The following is an 18,526-nucleotide window of genomic DNA, read 5'->3' as shown; positions in this document are numbered from 1 at the left end:
ACATGCTCACAACACACTAATTGAACATGTACTACTTGCTATTATGTTCTTTTTTTTTCTGATTTTTCAAGATATCCTCATAGCCGGTAGCCATGATACTATTTCTTCGAGACTACTATGTTCATTTTTGTTACATGTTCATTTTAGTATTTTTCTTCATTATATCTTATTTTTGGAATGAGGTAACTTTACCATATCATAAATTTTTCCAAGCCAAAAGAAAAAGGCAATTACCACAAGGTACCTTCAAATATGGGCGTAATTTTTTCTTTCAATATCAAAATTCTTCTTACAGAAATTGAACCAATCAACTGGTTTTTATCTTAAGAGACAATTTATAAATGACAATAGACATGAACCGATCATTCTAGTCAATTCCAAGACGACATATAGGATTTTTCTTTATTAGGCCAAGATCCACCTGCAAAAAAGAAAAAAAATTAAAAAACATGGCTTAGAACAATAACACATAACTATTTTAATTTTAAGAATAATAATGACAGAGTTGCCACATAGCTCCATCTTTATAATCATTTTAGCCATACCTTGTGTCCAAAGAGATCCCTGATGTTATCTATCCCATATAGTATCATCGTTGGTCTGTTTCCATGTAAAATAACAAGTTAAAAACTGCACTTCTCCCATAGTTCCATTAGATTTTAACAGAATTTTGTAACAAGAAATTGCATTTGACAAAACAATTCATTTTATTCTCAGCAAAAACTAAGTTTTTTTTTCCTCACCTTTCAAGGGAAAGTCCCCATGCAATAACTTGGACATCTTCAGGAAGACCCATTGGTTGCAACATTTCAGGTCTAAACATGCCAGAGTTTCCTACCTCTACCCATTTTTTAAACCCTTCATGATAACTAATAAGAGTACTTGATTAATACATCAAATCTCAGGATATCAAGATAAGGAACAAAAGATAACAAATATTCATTACAGAAAGACTCACCTGAAAATCTCCATGCTAGGTTCGGTATATGGATTGTAAGCAGGTTTGAACTTCAGCTTGGTCATTCCTGAACTCAAGAACAAAGTTTTTAGCTAAGATCAATAACATATTAATTAAGTTCCCAACTTGCATTCAACATTTAAACCATACAAAGTATTTCGGCATAAGAGAGCATTACCCATGCGTGAGAAAAAATCATGTAGAACTCCTATTAAGTCACAAAGTGTGAGCCCTCTATCGCATACAAGGCCTGAATCAAAGTGCAAAACATGAGACCTAAAAATTCAGAATATTTTGACAAATTTTAATTGAGATTAAAACCCCTGGTAGGTTAAACCAAAGCAGAAGCTGAACTCTATACCAATAATATTAATGCCCCCAACCCCTTCTTTACCATAACGTGAAATAAAAATTGTAATAGGACCATCAAATGTGAAATGTTCACCATTCGCAAAACAATTTGAAATGAACTAAATCCCAAGCCCAGTAACTTACTAGCTCTCACATACCTTCTATCTGGTGGAACTCAGCAAGATGTGTCCGATCAACTGCTTCATTTCTGAACACACGATCTATGGAGAAATATTTTTTTGGAGAGAATGGTTTCTGCATTAAAATGGGGAGATAGAAGGATACAAACTGTAATTCAGAGCAAGAACTTGGAAAGTATAATCACTTATTGGTGTGGAAGGAGAGACAAGTAAAAAGTAGAATACAGAGTGTCACAGTAAAATTTCTTAATCCAGCATTCCAGCTTAAACATATGAAAATACATTACTTAGAAATTTCAATCATTAAATGTAAATAATACAGAAAAAAATAGAATAGAAGGAGGCCCAATGGCACCAAGCACCACACAATCATATGCAACCAAAAGAACATTATACCGAAAAAAAATCATGTAAAGATGCACACCTGTGCCAGCTGGTAAAGCATCCGGGAGGAAACAGCAGTTGTGTGGGTCCGCAAGAGATTTTTATTTGCTTCCTCTCTTTTCCAGATATATGCATACCTACCAAGGAATAAATTGTAAGGTTTCCCTCAGAAAATAGTATGCAACTTATCTGTCTATAATTAAATAGCCTAAGCTAAAAGTGCATAGAGGGTGCTCAAGCTCATACCCCCTGGACCCATAACCACCAGATTCGTGAACTTGTTGCACACGCTGAACATAATCTTCAGGCAGTTCTTTTGTTGTTGAAGGAGCTGCAGATACGTGTCACATATAGTCAAGATGGAAACACAGAAGACTAGACTAGCCTGGAAGAAATCAAGGTTTTACCAACCTTCCAAAAAAAATGTGTCATGCGAATCACGGGCTGGGTGTTGCTGGGGCTGGAACAAGGCATCAAAGTTCCAGAAGCTGCCGATTAAATCATTCAGATGTGAAGTTAGCTTTAAAGTGAAAGCGAACATGCGCAGCTACTTTCCATATACACGAGTATAATTTGCTGTACTTCAATGCTTTTAATGATAAACTTATAAATAACATATATATAAGCAAGAATAAAAGGATCATGCAGATTAGCAAAATGATTTGGATGTTATTGATATGGAAACAACAAGTACCTGCTCTCAACAAAATTATTTGTCGGCATCTCTTCAAATCTGCAGCAGCAGATTATCGTTACAAAATGTTAAACTTGGAAGGTTGAAACAATCATTTACCATAAAATCATCAGGGTCCTGCATAACACAGATTGTACTCACCCCATGCAGAGGAAAATCTGTTTCAGTTGAGCCCGTACCTGAATATGAAGAGATTTCCAGAAGTATTAAATAAATACACAGTGTATCATCAATCTTCTTTTCTTTTTCTTTTCATTTTTGGGAGTGGTAAAAGAAAAATAATCAACAAAAATAACAAGTCTGATATTTTCCATGAGGTCAACTGCACTGACCAAACACACTATTGTTCTATCAGAAAACAAATTTTGGATATAAAGCATTCAAATTGTTGGTACACATCATAGAGAGCTGACAAAATTTTATGTTAGCTGTTGAATATCTAACAGAATTTCCCTCTTCTATCCAGGCTCGGGAATAACTAAGCAACGATTGGCAGCAAAAAATGAGATAGGTAGAGACGTAGAGATCTTTATATTTGAAAAAAGACAATACCATAATTAAAATCATAATACATTATAGTAAAGTGCACATAAAAATTGCTCAAAAAATGCATAACAAGGAACAGAAATCAAAAGTGTTATAAAACACTTTCTGTGTCAAAATAGTCATGCTTTCACTTAATTTCCTGAATATGGATTTTGGTAATTGTAAATATAGTTTCTATAGTGTACTACTTCGATATTCATTTAATCTAAAATACCATAAGGTAATTACTATTCTATGGTGTTGGGGAGAGGAAGAAGGGACGGGATATATCTGCTTGCCTTCAGCAATGGATGAAGATGGCCACTCTCTAGAGGTTGACCTTTAGCACTGTAATTGTACTCTTTGAACTCTAATTCCTTCCATTCACCACTGTCACAAAGTAATGCATTGTAGTTAGAGTTCTTAGGATATGATGTCACAAATCCACTAAATATGTTACACAAAGCAAAAGCTTGAATAAATTAACCCCCCAACCCCTCTCTTATTCCAGTTTACATTCAGTTTAAGAAAAAAATACCTCTGAAAATTATCTCGCGTCAAATCCGTGACAACCTTCTTTCTCTTTGGAGCATAGTTAGGACCCTTTTTCACTGAGTAACCTTTCCATGTCCTACATTGTAAGATATCGGGAATAATTTCAATAATAAAAGAATAGTCAAAGTTATTTCAAGCACATTCAGTATATCTGCAAAATCAGGTGAAGTTTTTATTACTGTGGAACAATAAGCTTTCTTGTTTTGAGTGCTTTGATATCATCTGATCCAATGCCCTGCATTTGCAACATAAGGTAAACTTTTAATGAGCTATGTAATTTCACAAGGAAAACTGATCAAGAAAACGGGCACGTAACCCATAAAAACATGAGGGGGAAACAAAAAGGTCAAGAACAACAACCCCTCCTAATAAATAGTTGTCCCTAGAACTCTCTACCTATCACCCACTGACCCACAAACAAAAGTGCAGGTAAATGAAACATCTCAAAATCCCTCTTGGCCCCTTTCCACTTCCTATAACTGTCTCACATGTAGAGTTGAATCTGTGCTCCATACAAAACCTTGCTATTTTACCAAAAGTATCATTACAAACCCTACTACCCAAGACCTAGCTTAAGAGCAAATAACCGAAACACAGCATTCAAAAAAGATTGATGACAACTAACAAAACTACCCTGTTGTCAGCCCCAATAAGCAAGTGCATATTACCAAATGGATGTGTGTGTGAAGTAAAAGACTGGAAGGAGTGAGCTCATAATTTCCTATTGAACTTAGACTGAAACATTACATGAGTAGAAGGCTAAAATTTATCAGTTGAATGTAAAACGGGTAAGGATCTGCAGTCCTTCTCCAGTTGCTTCCTCTCAAACAGAATTAAAAATTTACTGAAAAACATTCATACTAGTACACACCTGTCCTTGTTGTATTTTAAGAAGCAGGTCTTTAACCCTGTCATCCACATGCTCGACCTGCAGCAAGGATTCAGCTTATAAGAAATACTTCATCATTCACGCTTGAATCTCCAAAACATAATGACTTAATCCAAATGGACACACACATCCCCAACAAAACAAAATATTCTAACACTGAATTGATGAGCAAAACAACATAGTATCTCATCTTTTACAATGTCAAGACTGGAACATTAACATTAGATTCATTACATACCCTCCTAGTTATGAGCTGCTTCCCCATCTCCACCCATTTGTTCTTTGCAGCCTGAGCACAAGCTATCTTAAAAATCGACGGACCCAGTTTTTTCTGCAATCAGTAAAAATAAATTACAAATTCAGCATTGGGTGCAGTCGTGCAGATCAAAGGAGTGTCAAAATCACCTGAAGTTCATCTCTTGAGATACCCTCTGGTGGTATTGCCAACATGAGCTGCGCCTCAGGGGATCCCACAGTAGTATATGTGTTTCCCTCATCAGTGAGCACCCATGTCTCTCGCTTAATATCCTGTCCACAAAAAACCACGCAATTCAACACCATTTCCAATTCCAATTAACTGAAGAAGACGATGTGAGTGATGCGGTGAATTACCAACCTCAGCATCGACGTATCTGAAACCATGAAGGCTCTTGATGACGTTCACAATTTCATTGTGGTCAAGGCCACGTTCAGCAGCAAACTCACCAGAATCAGAGATTTCTTTGTTGTTTTCCAGGTAACTCAATACCGCCTCTTCCGCCATTTGAGCCCTAAGATGTGCAAGTACCGGTAATGGCGGCGGTTGGCGGCGGCGAGAGATGCAAGGTTGTGAGAATGTGAGAGTTTGGGAGAGATTGTGCGATTTCAGGGTTTAGCAAAAAGTTTTTTTTTCAGTTACATCTTTGGAAAACATGTATCTTATCAATAATATTCTTAACAAACTATGTTAAATTTTATGATCAGATATCTATTTTTAAAATATTAATGATTAATGATTAACTATTTTATTTTGAGAAAAATGTATCACATTGTCTCCGAATGATAGCTCAAATGGTAAGGACTATAGAGAACATATGAGTTAAATAAAAGAGGTTCAGAGATTCATAATTTTTTTGAAAATGACAGAAATTCATCCTTAAAGAATGCAATTTATCTTTTCGATAATATATATATATATATATATATATATATATTTCACATTAAATTTATTTATTTAACCCCGAATATATCAAACCATGTATTTAGTTAAAATTTTCAAAAAAAAAATCCATGCATTGTCCGAGCTACTTACTAGTTTGTTATTTGTTGCTTCAACTTTTACGTGCATTTTTTTTTTCACTATCATATCTCTCCATTCTCTAATTATTTGCCATTGAACATATTTCAAATATTTGTTAAGAAGAAAAAGTATCATAGTTCACATCACCCAGGCATCAGAGATATAGGTTGATCAACAACAAGAACAAAAAAATAAAAAATCAGAGACATAGATGACTAAAGCCTAATGATAGTGATAGTGAATGATGCTAAATAAGAGAGAACAGTTTGTAGTTTACTAGCTAGAAAAAATAAAGGAACTAATCATTTGTCTTTGCTATTGCAAAAGAATAGGATTTTTGTTGTAGCATTAGCTAAATGGGGTTAACATCTTGAAATCCAAACAATGTTTGCCCCAAGGTACACGGTTGAACAAAAAGGCAACTTTTGTTGCCTGTTGTGTATATTCACTAATGTAGTGACCGGTGCGCCCTGTTTCGAGAGTAGCTTTACCATGGGGACTTGAGAAATAACTGTAATTTGAATTCCAACTTTCTGTTCACAAGTGGAACAGCTAAAAAAATGGAACCACAAGAAGAACATGAGCATTTCATTGTGTGTCTGAATCTGATGTGGTGAACTTTTTGGTTAAGGCAGCCAGCTCTCTCTCCTGTTGTTTCTTCAGATACGTCTGCGCAGTTGCATTCACTATCTTGACAAAGAAGTTCATGAGCATGAGCCACACAACAGTATTCCAGATTGAAGCAAACGAGAAATCCCACTTTTTACCCTGAAGATGGTGATGATGATGACAATGAAATAATTTCCAGAAAACAAAGACGCAATCAATGGACATGTATCTAAGAAATAAACAAGACTTTTTGAGGCTGTTAGTCAGTATTTAGCAACTTATCATTCTAATCAAAGTAGAAGCAGGATCAAGGATAAACACATTTTGACATTACATTGCAGTAAATGGGTACCTGAATATTTGGAGAAACTGGATGGGGTGCTTTCAGATACTTATCTTTCATTGCATGGAGTTTTGCAATTACTGTAGGCAAGACAGATGCAAAGCCAGGTATATGGCTGAGAACCCAGATAAATTCATTTTCTATCCAGTCAAGAAGTTGATTGTTGCAAACTGAGATGATGAAAACTGTCTGCAGAAAGTATATAATATGCAGTGTTAGTCAAATACTTTTACTAGCATTGTGCCTAAGAGGGTTTCTTATTTTATTGAAGAGTAAACATCCATTTTTGTGTCCTCCGAGGTTACAAGTACGATCAACTTGGTTCCAATTCTGATAATACATTTAAATAATAAGATCAGGTGGCATCCGCAACAACAACAACAACAACAAAAGTCTTATGCCACTAAGTGAGATCATATGGATCACCTGATGCCATTATGCTTGGTCAACATTTGGAGAAGTTGCAAAGCAAATGAAAGGCTTAAAAGGGGCAAAATAGAAGATAAAGGGACAAGAGAAATCTAAAACATGTACAAACCTGTATGTGAGTTTTAATCACTGCCTTTCCAATCAAGGTTGCGAGGAAAAATTTCCAAAATGGAATGCCAAATTGTCCACACATAATTCCAGCAAGGTCAAATAGAGGATTTGGCACCTGAAATATAAATCCAGTTAATAGAAGCTTACATGTTAAAGCAAATAAAAGAAATGCTAAATCTAATGTCTTTATTTAAAAGTGATAGAACAGGCAAAACTGAAAAATGCAGCACAGCACCCAGAAACAAAATAATTGCAATATTACTTGTGTATGTACTATGGATTGTGAAGATGCAAACATATTCATAAATGAACAGCAGTTACAGCAATGAAGCTACTATGCACAGGACCACAATTAAGAAACTTTAACAGCAATTACTAATTGGGTAAAGATTTCAACTAATCAGCATAAGTTGTCCAGTCAACCTTAAACTAAAAAAAATTACTTGCATGCCTAAAAGTAACGGTCATTTTCGAACCCTCCCCCCCCCCCCCCCCAAAGAAAAAAAAGGGAAATACTTATATGATTGTGATGAATCAAGAATGCACATTCACATTTAGGTAGCAAAAAATTGACACTCAGAAGAATAAGCTGTTTACTGATTGAGTCAAGGCTAACAAACCAGCTCAAAAAGTTGCCATAGACAAAAGGCCTCTAATACCAATAACATCCTACCAAATATTTTTGCAGAAGAAAATGCATAAACTATTTAAGAATGAGGAAAAGGCCATGCTAGAAATGAAACATGAAGTACATACTAACCGAAGCAAGTACTAGAATGGTAAAGAAATTCAAATGCTGCGAGTGTGAAAGAAACCAGCACTTGATTCGATTCAAGACTCCTTTATCGTCACTATCTAACTCTTCCATGGCATCCATTCTGCTCCCAGACATGCGTGCTGCATGAATAATTTCATTAGAATCATCTATAAACAAACTAATGAATAAGCACCAAACAGTAGGATACATTCATAAGATTGTCTCTCTTCAATTTCTTTCGTCCACTATACTTACATTTTACCTAATTTACTTCAACATTTGTTGATGGATCCTAACTTTCTAACAATAATATTATTTGCATAACAAAGTCTCATGATTGGTTGTTTCATTCATTTTAAAGTTCTATGCATTATGCAACATGACTCATTGTGTAGATAACCATGAGGAGAAAAGATTCAGAAGCCAGGATTAATCTTTTTGTTGGAAAAACAGCAAGTTAGTTTTTTTTGTGTGGAATATTACACAGCCACTTGAGCAATTATATTTACGGGAATAATTTTGCCACATTGATACTTTGGCCAAGTTTTCAGCCACTGCTCGATTTAATCTTTTTCCTTTTGTCATAATTAGTTGGTCAAGATAGATCTATGGGAAGAACTCTTCCAAAGAGGTGGTGTGGGTGGAAAAATGGGTGACGCCAGGGAGAGCGAAAGATGCCAAGGAGAGCAAAAAATGGGTGACGTCATTAAGTTGTAGTTAAACTTAATGGATATCTGACTTGGAAATTTTAAATGATGTGTCAATTTGTAATTGGAGAGACAAGGTTGGGGTCAGAGGAAAGAGACGGAAGGTTTTAATCCTATTTATGTCTTCTTTCCTGTTTTCTATAGACTCCAAGTTACAACACAATTGACAAATTAACAAAAATTTTAACAGTAATGCAGTGCTAAAATCAGATTATTTGCTAATGGAAGACAATGAGAGTAGCATGTGATTAGACCCGTCATACCTGCCCTGGAGATAAAGTAAGGAGGAAGCTCCCCTATTGCTGTTCCTAAACCCCATAAAACAGCCTCCACCTGGACTTGAGGTAAAATGCTGCTGAGGGGAACCCGTGAACCATATACTGACTCGAATAATGGTGGCCCAAACAGAGAACAGTCTTTATCAAGCCAAGAAGGACCTCTTTTCAACTGTATTGTATCATATGGAGCACTTTTCAAATCAACTCGACCACATTGCATTGCTTTTATTGTAAACAGTGCAATGTGAGGACCCAGATACAGGACAAATGTGTGCAATCCAGATCCTGAACCAAATAAAAATGATAAGAGAACAATTTAGCTATAAGAGGGAAAATGCAAACTCATGGACTACAAGGCATATGATCAAGATGATAGCAAAGGATCAGTAATTCCTCACATAAGTAGAAAATCTACATAATGCAAGCACTTGCTTTCTTTAGGTTCAAATCACACAGCACAAGCTACCTATAGGACCAATCATAATACTACGGTTACATAACCAAGAAGAGTTTTCTCGGTGCATGCCTATTTTACTCACCGAGACCAATTGAAGACGCGACCCCAAGGGCCACCCACCACAATCCAAAGCGGAAGTATTCAAGGAACTCCTCAAGATGCTGCAAAAAAGAAAAGCATTTATAGACTCCACGTGAGTGTCGAAACAAAATGAACAAAATAACTAACTGGAAAAAATTCAAAGGTTTACTTAACATGTCAGTGTATTACAATAGAAATTAAATTACAAAATTCCGCATATAGTTTCCAGACTCAAAAAAATCTGATTCTAATTAACTTGATCTTCACACAATGATCAAATACCAATATTAACACTTAGGCTGGTTACAAATTTTATACAATTACTGCATGACATGGCATGCAAATATAATAGCCAAAAAAGAATTACAAAAAAATTGTTTCCCATGGAAGCTTTGATCAAGAACTAAAAGTTATTGAGTAAAAACATAAAAGTACCTTCTCATGGAGGCAACCAAGGGTCATGAGCAAAATGCCAATAGTCCCTACGGCGATACTGAAAAGCATAAGCCATCCACCTTTTGCCAACAGATACAATGTAGTTTTCTTTATGTATTGAATCACAGATAGTGTGGAGAATTTCAATGTTTTGAAAGGTTGTGTAGTTAGTGTCAAATTTTGTAGCTCCAGTTGGTGCTTCGCATGAAGCCCTACAAAATAAAGACCTATTAATCGTATAATAGTAACAACTAACTTGTATAACCTAATTGAGGAAATTAACCATAACATACAGTATTATGATAAATATATTGCTCCAAAACTCCTTTGAATGGATTTAACACTCCAAATTAAGGTGAATGCATTATCTTGATTTCACTAATCCATTTAGAATTTCACAGATCCAAAAATCAAGCAGAACATGATAGGAAATAAAAAAAAACTAGCCTGAGATGGAGATGTGAGCGCCCCCAGAAGAAGAAGGTGCTATATTGACAGACCCCATTACTGCTCACATACTAGAAAACGAATCTTTCCTCGTGGGTGCGCACTCTACTCTCCAAGTTTGCAGGTTCAAATGAGATGGATAAACTCTACTCTGATTCGCTTAAATTCGACCGACCAGAGAAATAAATTTTGAAAACGTTGTTGGAATGAAAGATTGCAGATCTAGAAGACCAAAATCAGAGGTTTGCGTAAACAACGGGGTTGTTACGTACGCTCATTCGATCGATCGATCGAACACGCCAAACAAAACTCTTCCTTCTTCTCTTCTCTAGTGCACCCTTAATTAATACTCCTATTTGATAATCTATATCCGTAGTTTAAGGTTGTTTAAGACCTCGCTTTTTTCTTTTATACATGGATTTTTTTTTGAACGTATAGATGGGTTAAGAGCTATATAATTTGAATATAATATTTTTATTTCAAGTTTGAATTAAATTAAACAGACGTAATGATAGTTTTTTATTGAATAATTGGTAAATTTTGTGATAAGATAAAATAAAAAATATTATGTCAAAGAGATAATATTAAATAAAGGTAAATGTTGAAGAATATGTGATAAAAATTTGTGAATTTCTATGAAAAAAAAAACAATTTAGAAAGATGGGTGAAAAACTAAAGTAACCACCATTTTGCAGTAAGGGAGTATATGTGAGGTGGGACTTAAGTCATCTTAGCTTTTGTGTTTTGGTGGGTTTTCGAGGTCCTCTTGATGACTTATGTTTTGATGAAATATGGTATACAATTTAAGCATACTAGGGCCTAAATTACTGTATGGACCTTCATATTCATTCCTCGACCTAATCGGTGGGTTTAGGTTTGAAGTCACTTAGTCGTTAATGGAATCACGAATTAACAAATCAATCTATTGACTCACTCATCCCCACGTGGTCGTAAGGAATGGGTGGTTGTGATTCACACATGGCAAGATCAAAGGGACATGAGACTTCGCACCATAAACAGGCTCCACAAGTCAGAAGCCCATTAAGTAGTAGATTAAAGCTGAATGGAAAAAAGATTTTACAAGTCTTTTAAACCTTCTTTATAAATCTTCGGTTCAACGACAACATGCAAAGGCTCCTTCGCCAAAGCTTTTACTCGAAGCCTTGGGGTTGTGGACTGCCATATCATATTCATTCCTCGGCCTAGTAAGTCGGTTCACATTCAAAATTACTTATCTGTTAGCGAGAATCAAGGACTAACAAACATATCATTCCCTAATTCGCTCATCCCAACATCAAATGTAAGAAGAACCCTTCAATAGCCATTACTAGCTTACCTGATTCCCGAGCATTATATCAACTATGGAATTGCACAGTTCCCTCTTGAAACATGAATTTAATTAGGAAGCATGCGATTATATTAGAGAATGCGCTCACATTGTGACAGCGCTTATATATTTGTAGGGTTCATAAGGCAAAATAATGTACTTGGTTACCAACTGTGTTCTTGATACATTTTTTCTTGAGCACTAGCTATTATTTAAGGCCATTTGCTATTTCCATGGTTCGTTATGGGTAGAAGATGCATGGTTTGGGGTCATTGAGTGGCCGACCATGGTTTTCTAGGTCTTGATAGCAACGATGGTTCTTGCTTTGCTATTTGTAGCCGTTGTTATTTTCTTTTAAAAGTGACCTTTTAAAATCAATATATAATTTACAAGTTTATAATATCAATGCAATTTGTAAAAGGGTGGGGAGGGGAAGGTCCAGGGTTCGAATCCTGGAAGGGAACTTTGAAGGGATTTTCTAACTTACTAACAATTAACCACTAACATTTGCCTATAAAAAAAGTTTCACAAAATAATTATTTTGCTTATATAAAAACAAAATAATTATTTAATATCTCTAATGACTAAAATAAGATAAAAAAATAAAAAAATATACATTATATATTCTTATTAGAAAATACACCAACAAAATTTTAGTTGAGCAGTAAGCAAATTATACCTTCATAAAGGTGAGAACATATAAACATTTTTTTTTGAAAGAGAGAACATATAAACATTTGAATCACAAAAAAGTCATATATTGAAAGAAAAATTATAAATTTCTAAACATGTGAGAACATTTCATCAAAAACAAAAACTACTTTCACTGTGTGGAATTAAGAAAAATATTTAAAATTTAGTAGTATGAATACATTTTTAAAATTTGTTAGTGTGAATACATTTGTAGTTTTTTTTTTTTTTTTGTAACCAGAAAACATTTGTAGTTTTTTTAATAACTTTCCTAAAACATACAACCTTGAAAATCAAGTAAAATTTTAGAAAACATGATTTTCTTTTGAATATTGAGTATTAAATATAAGGACAATATAAAAAATAAATACTTCATAGATATTTTGAAGTGACTTATATTTTAGGAAAAAAATAAAAATGTGATAATAATAATAATAATAAAAAAGTTGTTGAAGTTGATGCTTTCGTGATTCTAATGTCAATCAGAATATACTTTTTTTTTTGTTGTTTCGAACAAGAATATACTACTTCGGATGGGCTAACACAAATACTTGATGCAAGCATCGATTAAGAGATTAACACATACGGTTAGAATAATTGGCTTGCAAGCAAGTGTATTGACATGGAAAGCATCTTCTTTCCCAAGCAACAAAAAAAAAAGAATTATTTTAACTTTAGAGATTAATTTACCAATTTTTTAACTCATCTATCATCGTTTTTTTTTTGAAGGCCATCTATCATCGTTAATGTACCTAGAAATATAATTATCTCAGCAACAAAAAAAATAGAAATTTCAAAAAAAAAATAGAATTATTTTAACTAACTCAATATGAAGTGTTTTCTGATATATTGGAAAAATAATTGCACATTCTAGAGATTGATCTCTAGACCTCTTCATCTAACTCAGATGTCTTCTAATTCTTATAACTTGACCAATCATTCGAAAACAAATTTATACTAAGTGTGACGTGTTATTATCAATCAGTTCTAACTAACTCAAATCATTACTTTCGATTTTAAAAGATTATGGCTATGTTTGGCATGTCATTTTAGCTAGCTTATACCTTATTTGACTAGCTTAAAACTTATTTGACTAGCTTAAAAGCTCTATAAAAGTGTTTGGTGAATGAGCATATTTCAGGAGCTTAAAGCTATAAGCTATCTCAGGTAGCTTATAGCTTAAAACTTATAGCTTATTAAATATATTATCATTTTTATCCTTATTATTTTATTAAAATTCCACCATTACCCTTATATATTTATAAAAACACTAAACATATTTTTCCCTAACACTCTCGTATGCGGTTCGCGCCACCTATTTTATTACTACTTTGGAATAAAACAAATAACTAATTACTTAGTATATTCTATTTAATTTGATGAAAATATAATAATCAAATAAGTAAAAATTAATATTATACTTTTAAGATGATAAATAACTTGAGTTAATAAAAATATTTGAAGTGATAATAATTTTAATATTAATATCATATAGGTATTAATGTGAAAATAAAATAATGTTAAATATAAAAATAATTATACAAGTATGTCCTTTTATGTCATTTTATAATTTCAGCTTGGTTAACAGCTAATTTTACCAAACACTTTTGTTTCAATCACGTAGCTTTTCAGCTTTCAGCTATCAGCTTTCAGCTAGCTTATAAGCTTTCAGCTAACTTTTCAGCTTTCAGCTAGCTTATCAGCTAAACATGCCAAACATAGCCTATATATTTAAAAAAATTCAATTCTTATCAAATCAAGTCATAGAACTTGAAATGTATAAGAGATTACAAAAGTTTTCATTAAAAAAAAAGAGATTACAAAAGTTTATCTCCTATTTTAACTTCCAATAGGTCAGTGGATAAAAAGTTGTTGGAAACTGATATGTTAGATGTTAGGCTAAGTTTTTTTTATGAAAGGTGTTTGAAATAAATACCCAAAGGGTTATCCGGCGACACTTACATTATATGAGAATAAATTTCAAAGAGTATTACGCAATATACATTCATAAGAAAATAAAGAACAAGCATGCTCACTCAAATTAACAAGTTGAAACATTCAGCGAAAGCATGATGCAAAAACCTAAAGTTCATACAAAAGTTCCTTAAAACCTTTTTTTTTTTTGTCACTAAAGTTCCTTAAAACCTAAAGAGAAAGAAAAAAGTTACTTTCACTTTCTGGGCTTTTTTCATGTCCCAAATACTAAAAAAAAGTTACTTTGCACCCATTATCCATGCCCCCCAGGCCCCAATTTTCATCCTTGCAAAAATCACTCAAACAACACACAGCATAAATATTTAACCACTTAATCAGGAGTGCCACGTTGCTTATACTTGCCACGTTTCTCCTCAGGAATCTGGATAGTTCTGGATGAGTTCATTTTTCATATTGAAAACTAGTATTTAAATACGTTTTATCTATTTTATTCATTTTCGAAAAGCTTTTTATTTTCCCAGCTAAAACAGAGATTCTACTTTTGGCTCTTGATTCATGAAGATATCACCCACAAATGTTGGCTCAATTGGTAAATATAGAGTACATTCTCTTAGAAGATTGCGTGTTACTGCTCCTAATGTGAAGTTTCATTGTAGTCCCAAATGTATGTTTTTTACCCGACGTGGAGACCGGAGCTGAACCCACCCAAAATTTTATTTTTGAAATTAACTTTTATATAAATTTACATTTAATGAATAATAATAAATTAACACCGAAAGTGTGACACGTACTGTCTCCTGGAGGCTCTAGAACACACGCGTGATCTCAATTTGTCTCGTGCCTTCTACAGTTCTACTACTTGTTGTTCTACTCTCTTTGTACTCACCGAAACGAACCCCTCCATTTCTCGTTTCACATTGTGCTGCTGCACCTTCTCTTTCAGTCAGGTTCGTCATATCTTCTAGTTCCTTCTTTATTACTTATATTTTCACTTCTATCATATGAACTAGTACCTGCTTTTAATTCATAGTGCTTTGCTATGTGCTTTATTAAGATTTTCATCTAGTTTGAGTCTTTTAGGTGTTTGTTATAAAATCTACATGAAATACTACCTTGACTTTGGTGTATCTTTATGTGTATATTTCAGATTTTACAACCAGCAAATAGAATTAGTTAACCTGTCATTCAGCTTGTTAAGTTGTTTATAGTGATTATTAATCCAGGAGTTAATTAATTTCTCTTAAACTATTCCTTTTTTTTTTTTTTTTTTTAAATTATGCAATGTTATTAACAGTAGTGATGACTGAATTGGGGCTTCAAATAATTAATCCATGAGTTCAAATTAAAGTGTTCCTGCTATCCACATCAAACTGTTTTTGGTAGAAAACTTTTGACTCTCCTATTTGTTAAAGAAGTGCAGGATGGCAGAAACTGCTTATACTGTGGCATCAGACAGTGAAATCACTGGGGAGGACAAGTCATCTACTTTTCCAGAAATTGCAATTGGAATTGATATTGGCACATCACAATGCAGTGTTGCTGTGTGGAATGGTTCCCAAGTGGAGCTTCTAAAGAACACAAGAAATCAGAAGATTATGAGATCATATGTGACTTTCAAAGATGACATCCCCTCTGGTGGAGTTACTGGACAACTCTCCCATGAGCATGAGATGCTGTCTGGAGCAACAATTTTCAACATGAAACGCTTGATTGGCAGAGTTGACACTGACCCAGTTGTCCATACAAGTAAAAATCTCCCATTTCTGGTGCAGACCTTGGGCGTCGGTGTTCGCCCATTTATTGCTGCATTAGTGAACAATATGTGGAGATCCACTACTCCAGAAGAAGTCCTTGCAATATTTCTGGTGGAATTGAGAGCAATGGTTGAAACTCAGCTGAAGCACCCCATAAGAAATGTGGTTCTTACAGTTCCGGTTTCGTTCAGTCGATTCCAGTTAACCCGGGTAGAGCGCGCTTGTGCAATGGCTGGTCTTCATGTTCTTAGGCTCATGCCTGAACCAACAGCAGTGGCTTTGTTATATGGTCAGCAACAGCAGCAGGCTTCTCATGAGAATATGGGCAGTGGGAGTGAGAAAATTGCTCTCATTTTCAATATGGGTGCTGGTTATTGTGATGTTGCTGTGACCGTTACTGCAGGAGGCGTATCTCAGATAAAAGCATTGGCCGGAAGTACCATTGGTGGAGAAGACTTACTGCAGAATATGATGCATCATCTCTTACCTGATTGTGAGAATATATTCAAGAACCATGGGGTTAAAGAAATTAAATCAATGGGCCTGCTCCGAGTTGCAACCTTGGATGCAATTCATCGGCTTTCATCTCAGAAGAGCGTTCAGGTTGATGTAGATTTGGGGGATGGTTTGAAGATAAACAAGGTTATAGACTGCGAGGAGTTTGAGGAGGTAAACAAAAATGTGTTTGAGAAATGTGAAAGCCTTATCATCCAATGCTTGCAAGATTCAAAAATAGAAGTTGAGGATGTAAATGATGTGATAATTGTAGGTGGATGTTCTTATATCCCAAGAGTGAAGAATCTCGTTACTAACATTTGTAAAGGGAAGAAGCTTTATGAAGGTATAAATCCTCTGGAAGCAGCAGTTTGTGGCGCAGCAATTGAAGGAGCTGTTGCTTTAGGAATCAATGATCCCTTTGGCATCTTGGACTTGTTAACTATTCAAGCCACACCTCTTGCCATTGGAATTCGAGCTGATGGGAACAACTTCATCCCTATCATTCCGAGGAACACCACAATGCCGGCACGAAAAGAGCTAGTTTTCACAACTATTCATGATAATCAAACCGAGGCATTGATCCTGGTCTATGAAGGTGAGGAAAAGAAGGCAGAAGAAAACCACTTGTTGGGATATTTCAAGATAGTAGGAATCCCTGCAGCACCTAAAGGAGTACCAGAAATCAATGTTTGTATGGATATAGACTCTGCAAACGTGCTGAGAGTTTTAACTGGTGTTGTGATGCCTGGATCTCGTCAAACTGCAGTTCCTGTTATGGAAGTGAGGATGCCAATGGTGGATGATGGGCATGGTTGGTGCGCTGAGGCCCTAAACAGAACCTTTGGTGCCACACTAGATTTGGTCACTCTCCATATAAAGGCATAATGTGGTATGATCCAACATTACTGTACCTTTTTCAGATGTTGTTTCTTGTGTTTCAGCAATGGAGTTGATTTGCATGTCTAATGTATGTAATCTGTATCTAAAGCAATGGAACAATAAATGCTAATAATACAGTACATGTTAAGAACACTTTTCTTCTGAAATGATTCCAATGGAATTTATAGAACATGCTGAGAACAAGGATCATTCGGTTGAGAACCATTAACATTGAATGTGTAAAGGAATATGTTCAGAAGTATCAGTTGAGAAATCGGATTAAACATTGTCTTTTGGCAAAATGAGTTTGTAGACTATATTGGAATAGTTTTAATGATAAAGGAGTTGACTGTGACAAGGTTACTTTAGAAGTTAAAATAATTGGTTATCATAACCGTCAATCAAATTAAAGTCGAGTCTTGTGAATAAAAAATAATCTTCGTCCATAATGTTGATTTTCTTGACTCAATCAACCTATACTTAGTCACTTACATTACATTTGATTCCACGTTCACAAGTCTTAGACTCTTTTCTTGTTTACCCTCTTCCAATTCACAATCCTGGAGTGCAATGGATTACACTACTCTTCACATTTACCTCTTGCAATTTGCAATCCTGGAGTGCATTATACTATATTATTAAAATACTCTCTTTCATATAAGAGTATAAAAACTATCCAAAATGTCTAAAAAAGGGCAACCTTTCACATATCAACCATATGAGGACTGATATCTCTCAACAGACGATAATTGAATGATGCAATCAATCATAGGTCATTAAAAACAAAGTTGCAATGTCTATAAAAATTCCATTAAATTAATAATTTGAAATTTACACACGCTTAATATAAATAAGAAGGGAACTAATCCAATCCAACACAATTTCACCAATCCCAACATAGAGACAAACAAGTTCCATAAGCAAAAGTAGCATTGTCGGGCTTGAACACAAATTTGAGGGGTTTACAGCAAAACTGCACGTCGTTGTAATGAGCCTTATCACCAAGCATTCGGG

At 34.6% G+C, this 18,526-nt stretch overlaps 3 protein-coding genes across 5 annotated transcripts; 1 reads left to right on the top strand and 2 right to left on the bottom strand.

Moving 5' to 3' along the window:
• Positions 1-241: 241 nt before the first annotated feature.
• LOC130741403 (phenylalanine--tRNA ligase alpha subunit, cytoplasmic-like) lies at positions 242-5,402 on the bottom strand. Its single transcript, XM_057594295.1, has 18 exons — positions 5,113-5,402; positions 4,902-5,024; positions 4,735-4,827; positions 4,479-4,535; positions 3,787-3,842; positions 3,591-3,683; positions 3,352-3,442; positions 2,669-2,706; positions 2,528-2,566; positions 2,245-2,321; positions 2,080-2,164; positions 1,874-1,970; positions 1,468-1,564; positions 1,137-1,208; positions 959-1,025; positions 744-869; positions 546-600; positions 242-421 (listed from the first exon to the last, which is right to left on the bottom strand). The coding sequence occupies exons 1-18, from the start codon at positions 5,257-5,259 to the stop codon at positions 368-370; spliced, it is 1,467 nt and encodes a 488-aa protein (XP_057450278.1). The 5' UTR covers positions 5,260-5,402; the 3' UTR covers positions 242-367.
• Positions 5,403-5,989: 587 nt separating this feature from the next.
• On the bottom strand, positions 5,990-10,805 carry LOC130741402 (vacuole membrane protein KMS1). The gene is made up of 8 exons (XM_057594294.1): positions 10,430-10,805; positions 9,983-10,194; positions 9,549-9,627; positions 8,995-9,294; positions 8,028-8,164; positions 7,266-7,382; positions 6,737-6,916; positions 5,990-6,543 (listed from the first exon to the last, which is right to left on the bottom strand). Exons 1-8 carry the CDS (start codon positions 10,485-10,487, stop codon positions 6,364-6,366), a joined length of 1,263 nt encoding a protein of 420 aa, XP_057450277.1. The 5' UTR covers positions 10,488-10,805; the 3' UTR covers positions 5,990-6,363.
• Positions 10,806-15,177: 4,372 nt separating this feature from the next.
• Positions 15,178-17,679, top strand: LOC130741401 (heat shock 70 kDa protein 8). 3 transcript variants are annotated; one of them, XM_057594292.1, is made up of 2 exons: positions 15,178-15,328; positions 15,794-17,679. In XM_057594292.1, exon 2 carries the CDS (start codon positions 15,803-15,805, stop codon positions 17,516-17,518), a length of 1,716 nt encoding a protein of 571 aa, XP_057450275.1. In that variant the 5' UTR covers positions 15,178-15,328; positions 15,794-15,802; the 3' UTR covers positions 17,519-17,679. The 3 variants fall into 3 exon arrangements, with proteins under 3 accessions (XP_057450275.1, XP_057450274.1, XP_057450276.1); XM_057594291.1 differs by having other exon boundaries at positions 15,181-15,328; positions 15,802-17,679; XM_057594293.1 differs by having other exon boundaries at positions 15,238-15,328; positions 15,797-17,679.
• The last annotated feature ends 847 nt before the right edge of the window (positions 17,680-18,526 follow it).

This window comes from Lotus japonicus, chromosome 2 (genome assembly GCF_012489685.1).
Source record: "Lotus japonicus ecotype B-129 chromosome 2, LjGifu_v1.2".
Lineage (NCBI taxonomy): Eukaryota > Viridiplantae > Streptophyta > Magnoliopsida > Fabales > Fabaceae > Lotus > Lotus japonicus.
The sequence above is the reverse complement of the archived record's forward strand: the minus strand, read 5'-3'. Positions and strand labels throughout refer to the sequence as shown.

Excerpts from the sequence above, each read along its gene's own strand:
- LOC130741403 (XM_057594295.1), bottom strand. The coding sequence starts at position 5,259 with ATGGCGGAAGAGGCGGTATTGAGTTACCTGGAAAACAACAAAGAAATC. Across the intron at positions 2,707-3,351 it reads ATCTTCATCCATTGCTGAAG|GTACGGGCTCAACTGAAACA; the intron begins GCAAGCAGATAT and ends CTTCATATTCAG. Across the intron at positions 1,971-2,079 it reads GGTGGTTATGGGTCCAGGGG|GTATGCATATATCTGGAAAA; the intron begins GTATGAGCTTGA and ends ATTCCTTGGTAG.
- LOC130741402 (XM_057594294.1), bottom strand. The coding sequence starts at position 10,487 with ATGGGGTCTGTCAATATAGCACCTTCTTCTTCTGGGGGCGCTCACATC. Across the intron at positions 9,628-9,982 it reads TTGGTTGCCTCCATGAGAAG|CATCTTGAGGAGTTCCTTGA; the intron begins GTACTTTTATGT and ends TCTTTTTTGCAG. Across the intron at positions 6,544-6,736 it reads CAGTTTCTCCAAATATTCAG|GGTAAAAAGTGGGATTTCTC; the intron begins GTACCCATTTAC and ends CACCATCTTCAG.
- LOC130741401 (XM_057594292.1), top strand. The coding sequence starts at position 15,803 with ATGGCAGAAACTGCTTATACTGTGGCATCAGACAGTGAAATCACTGGG.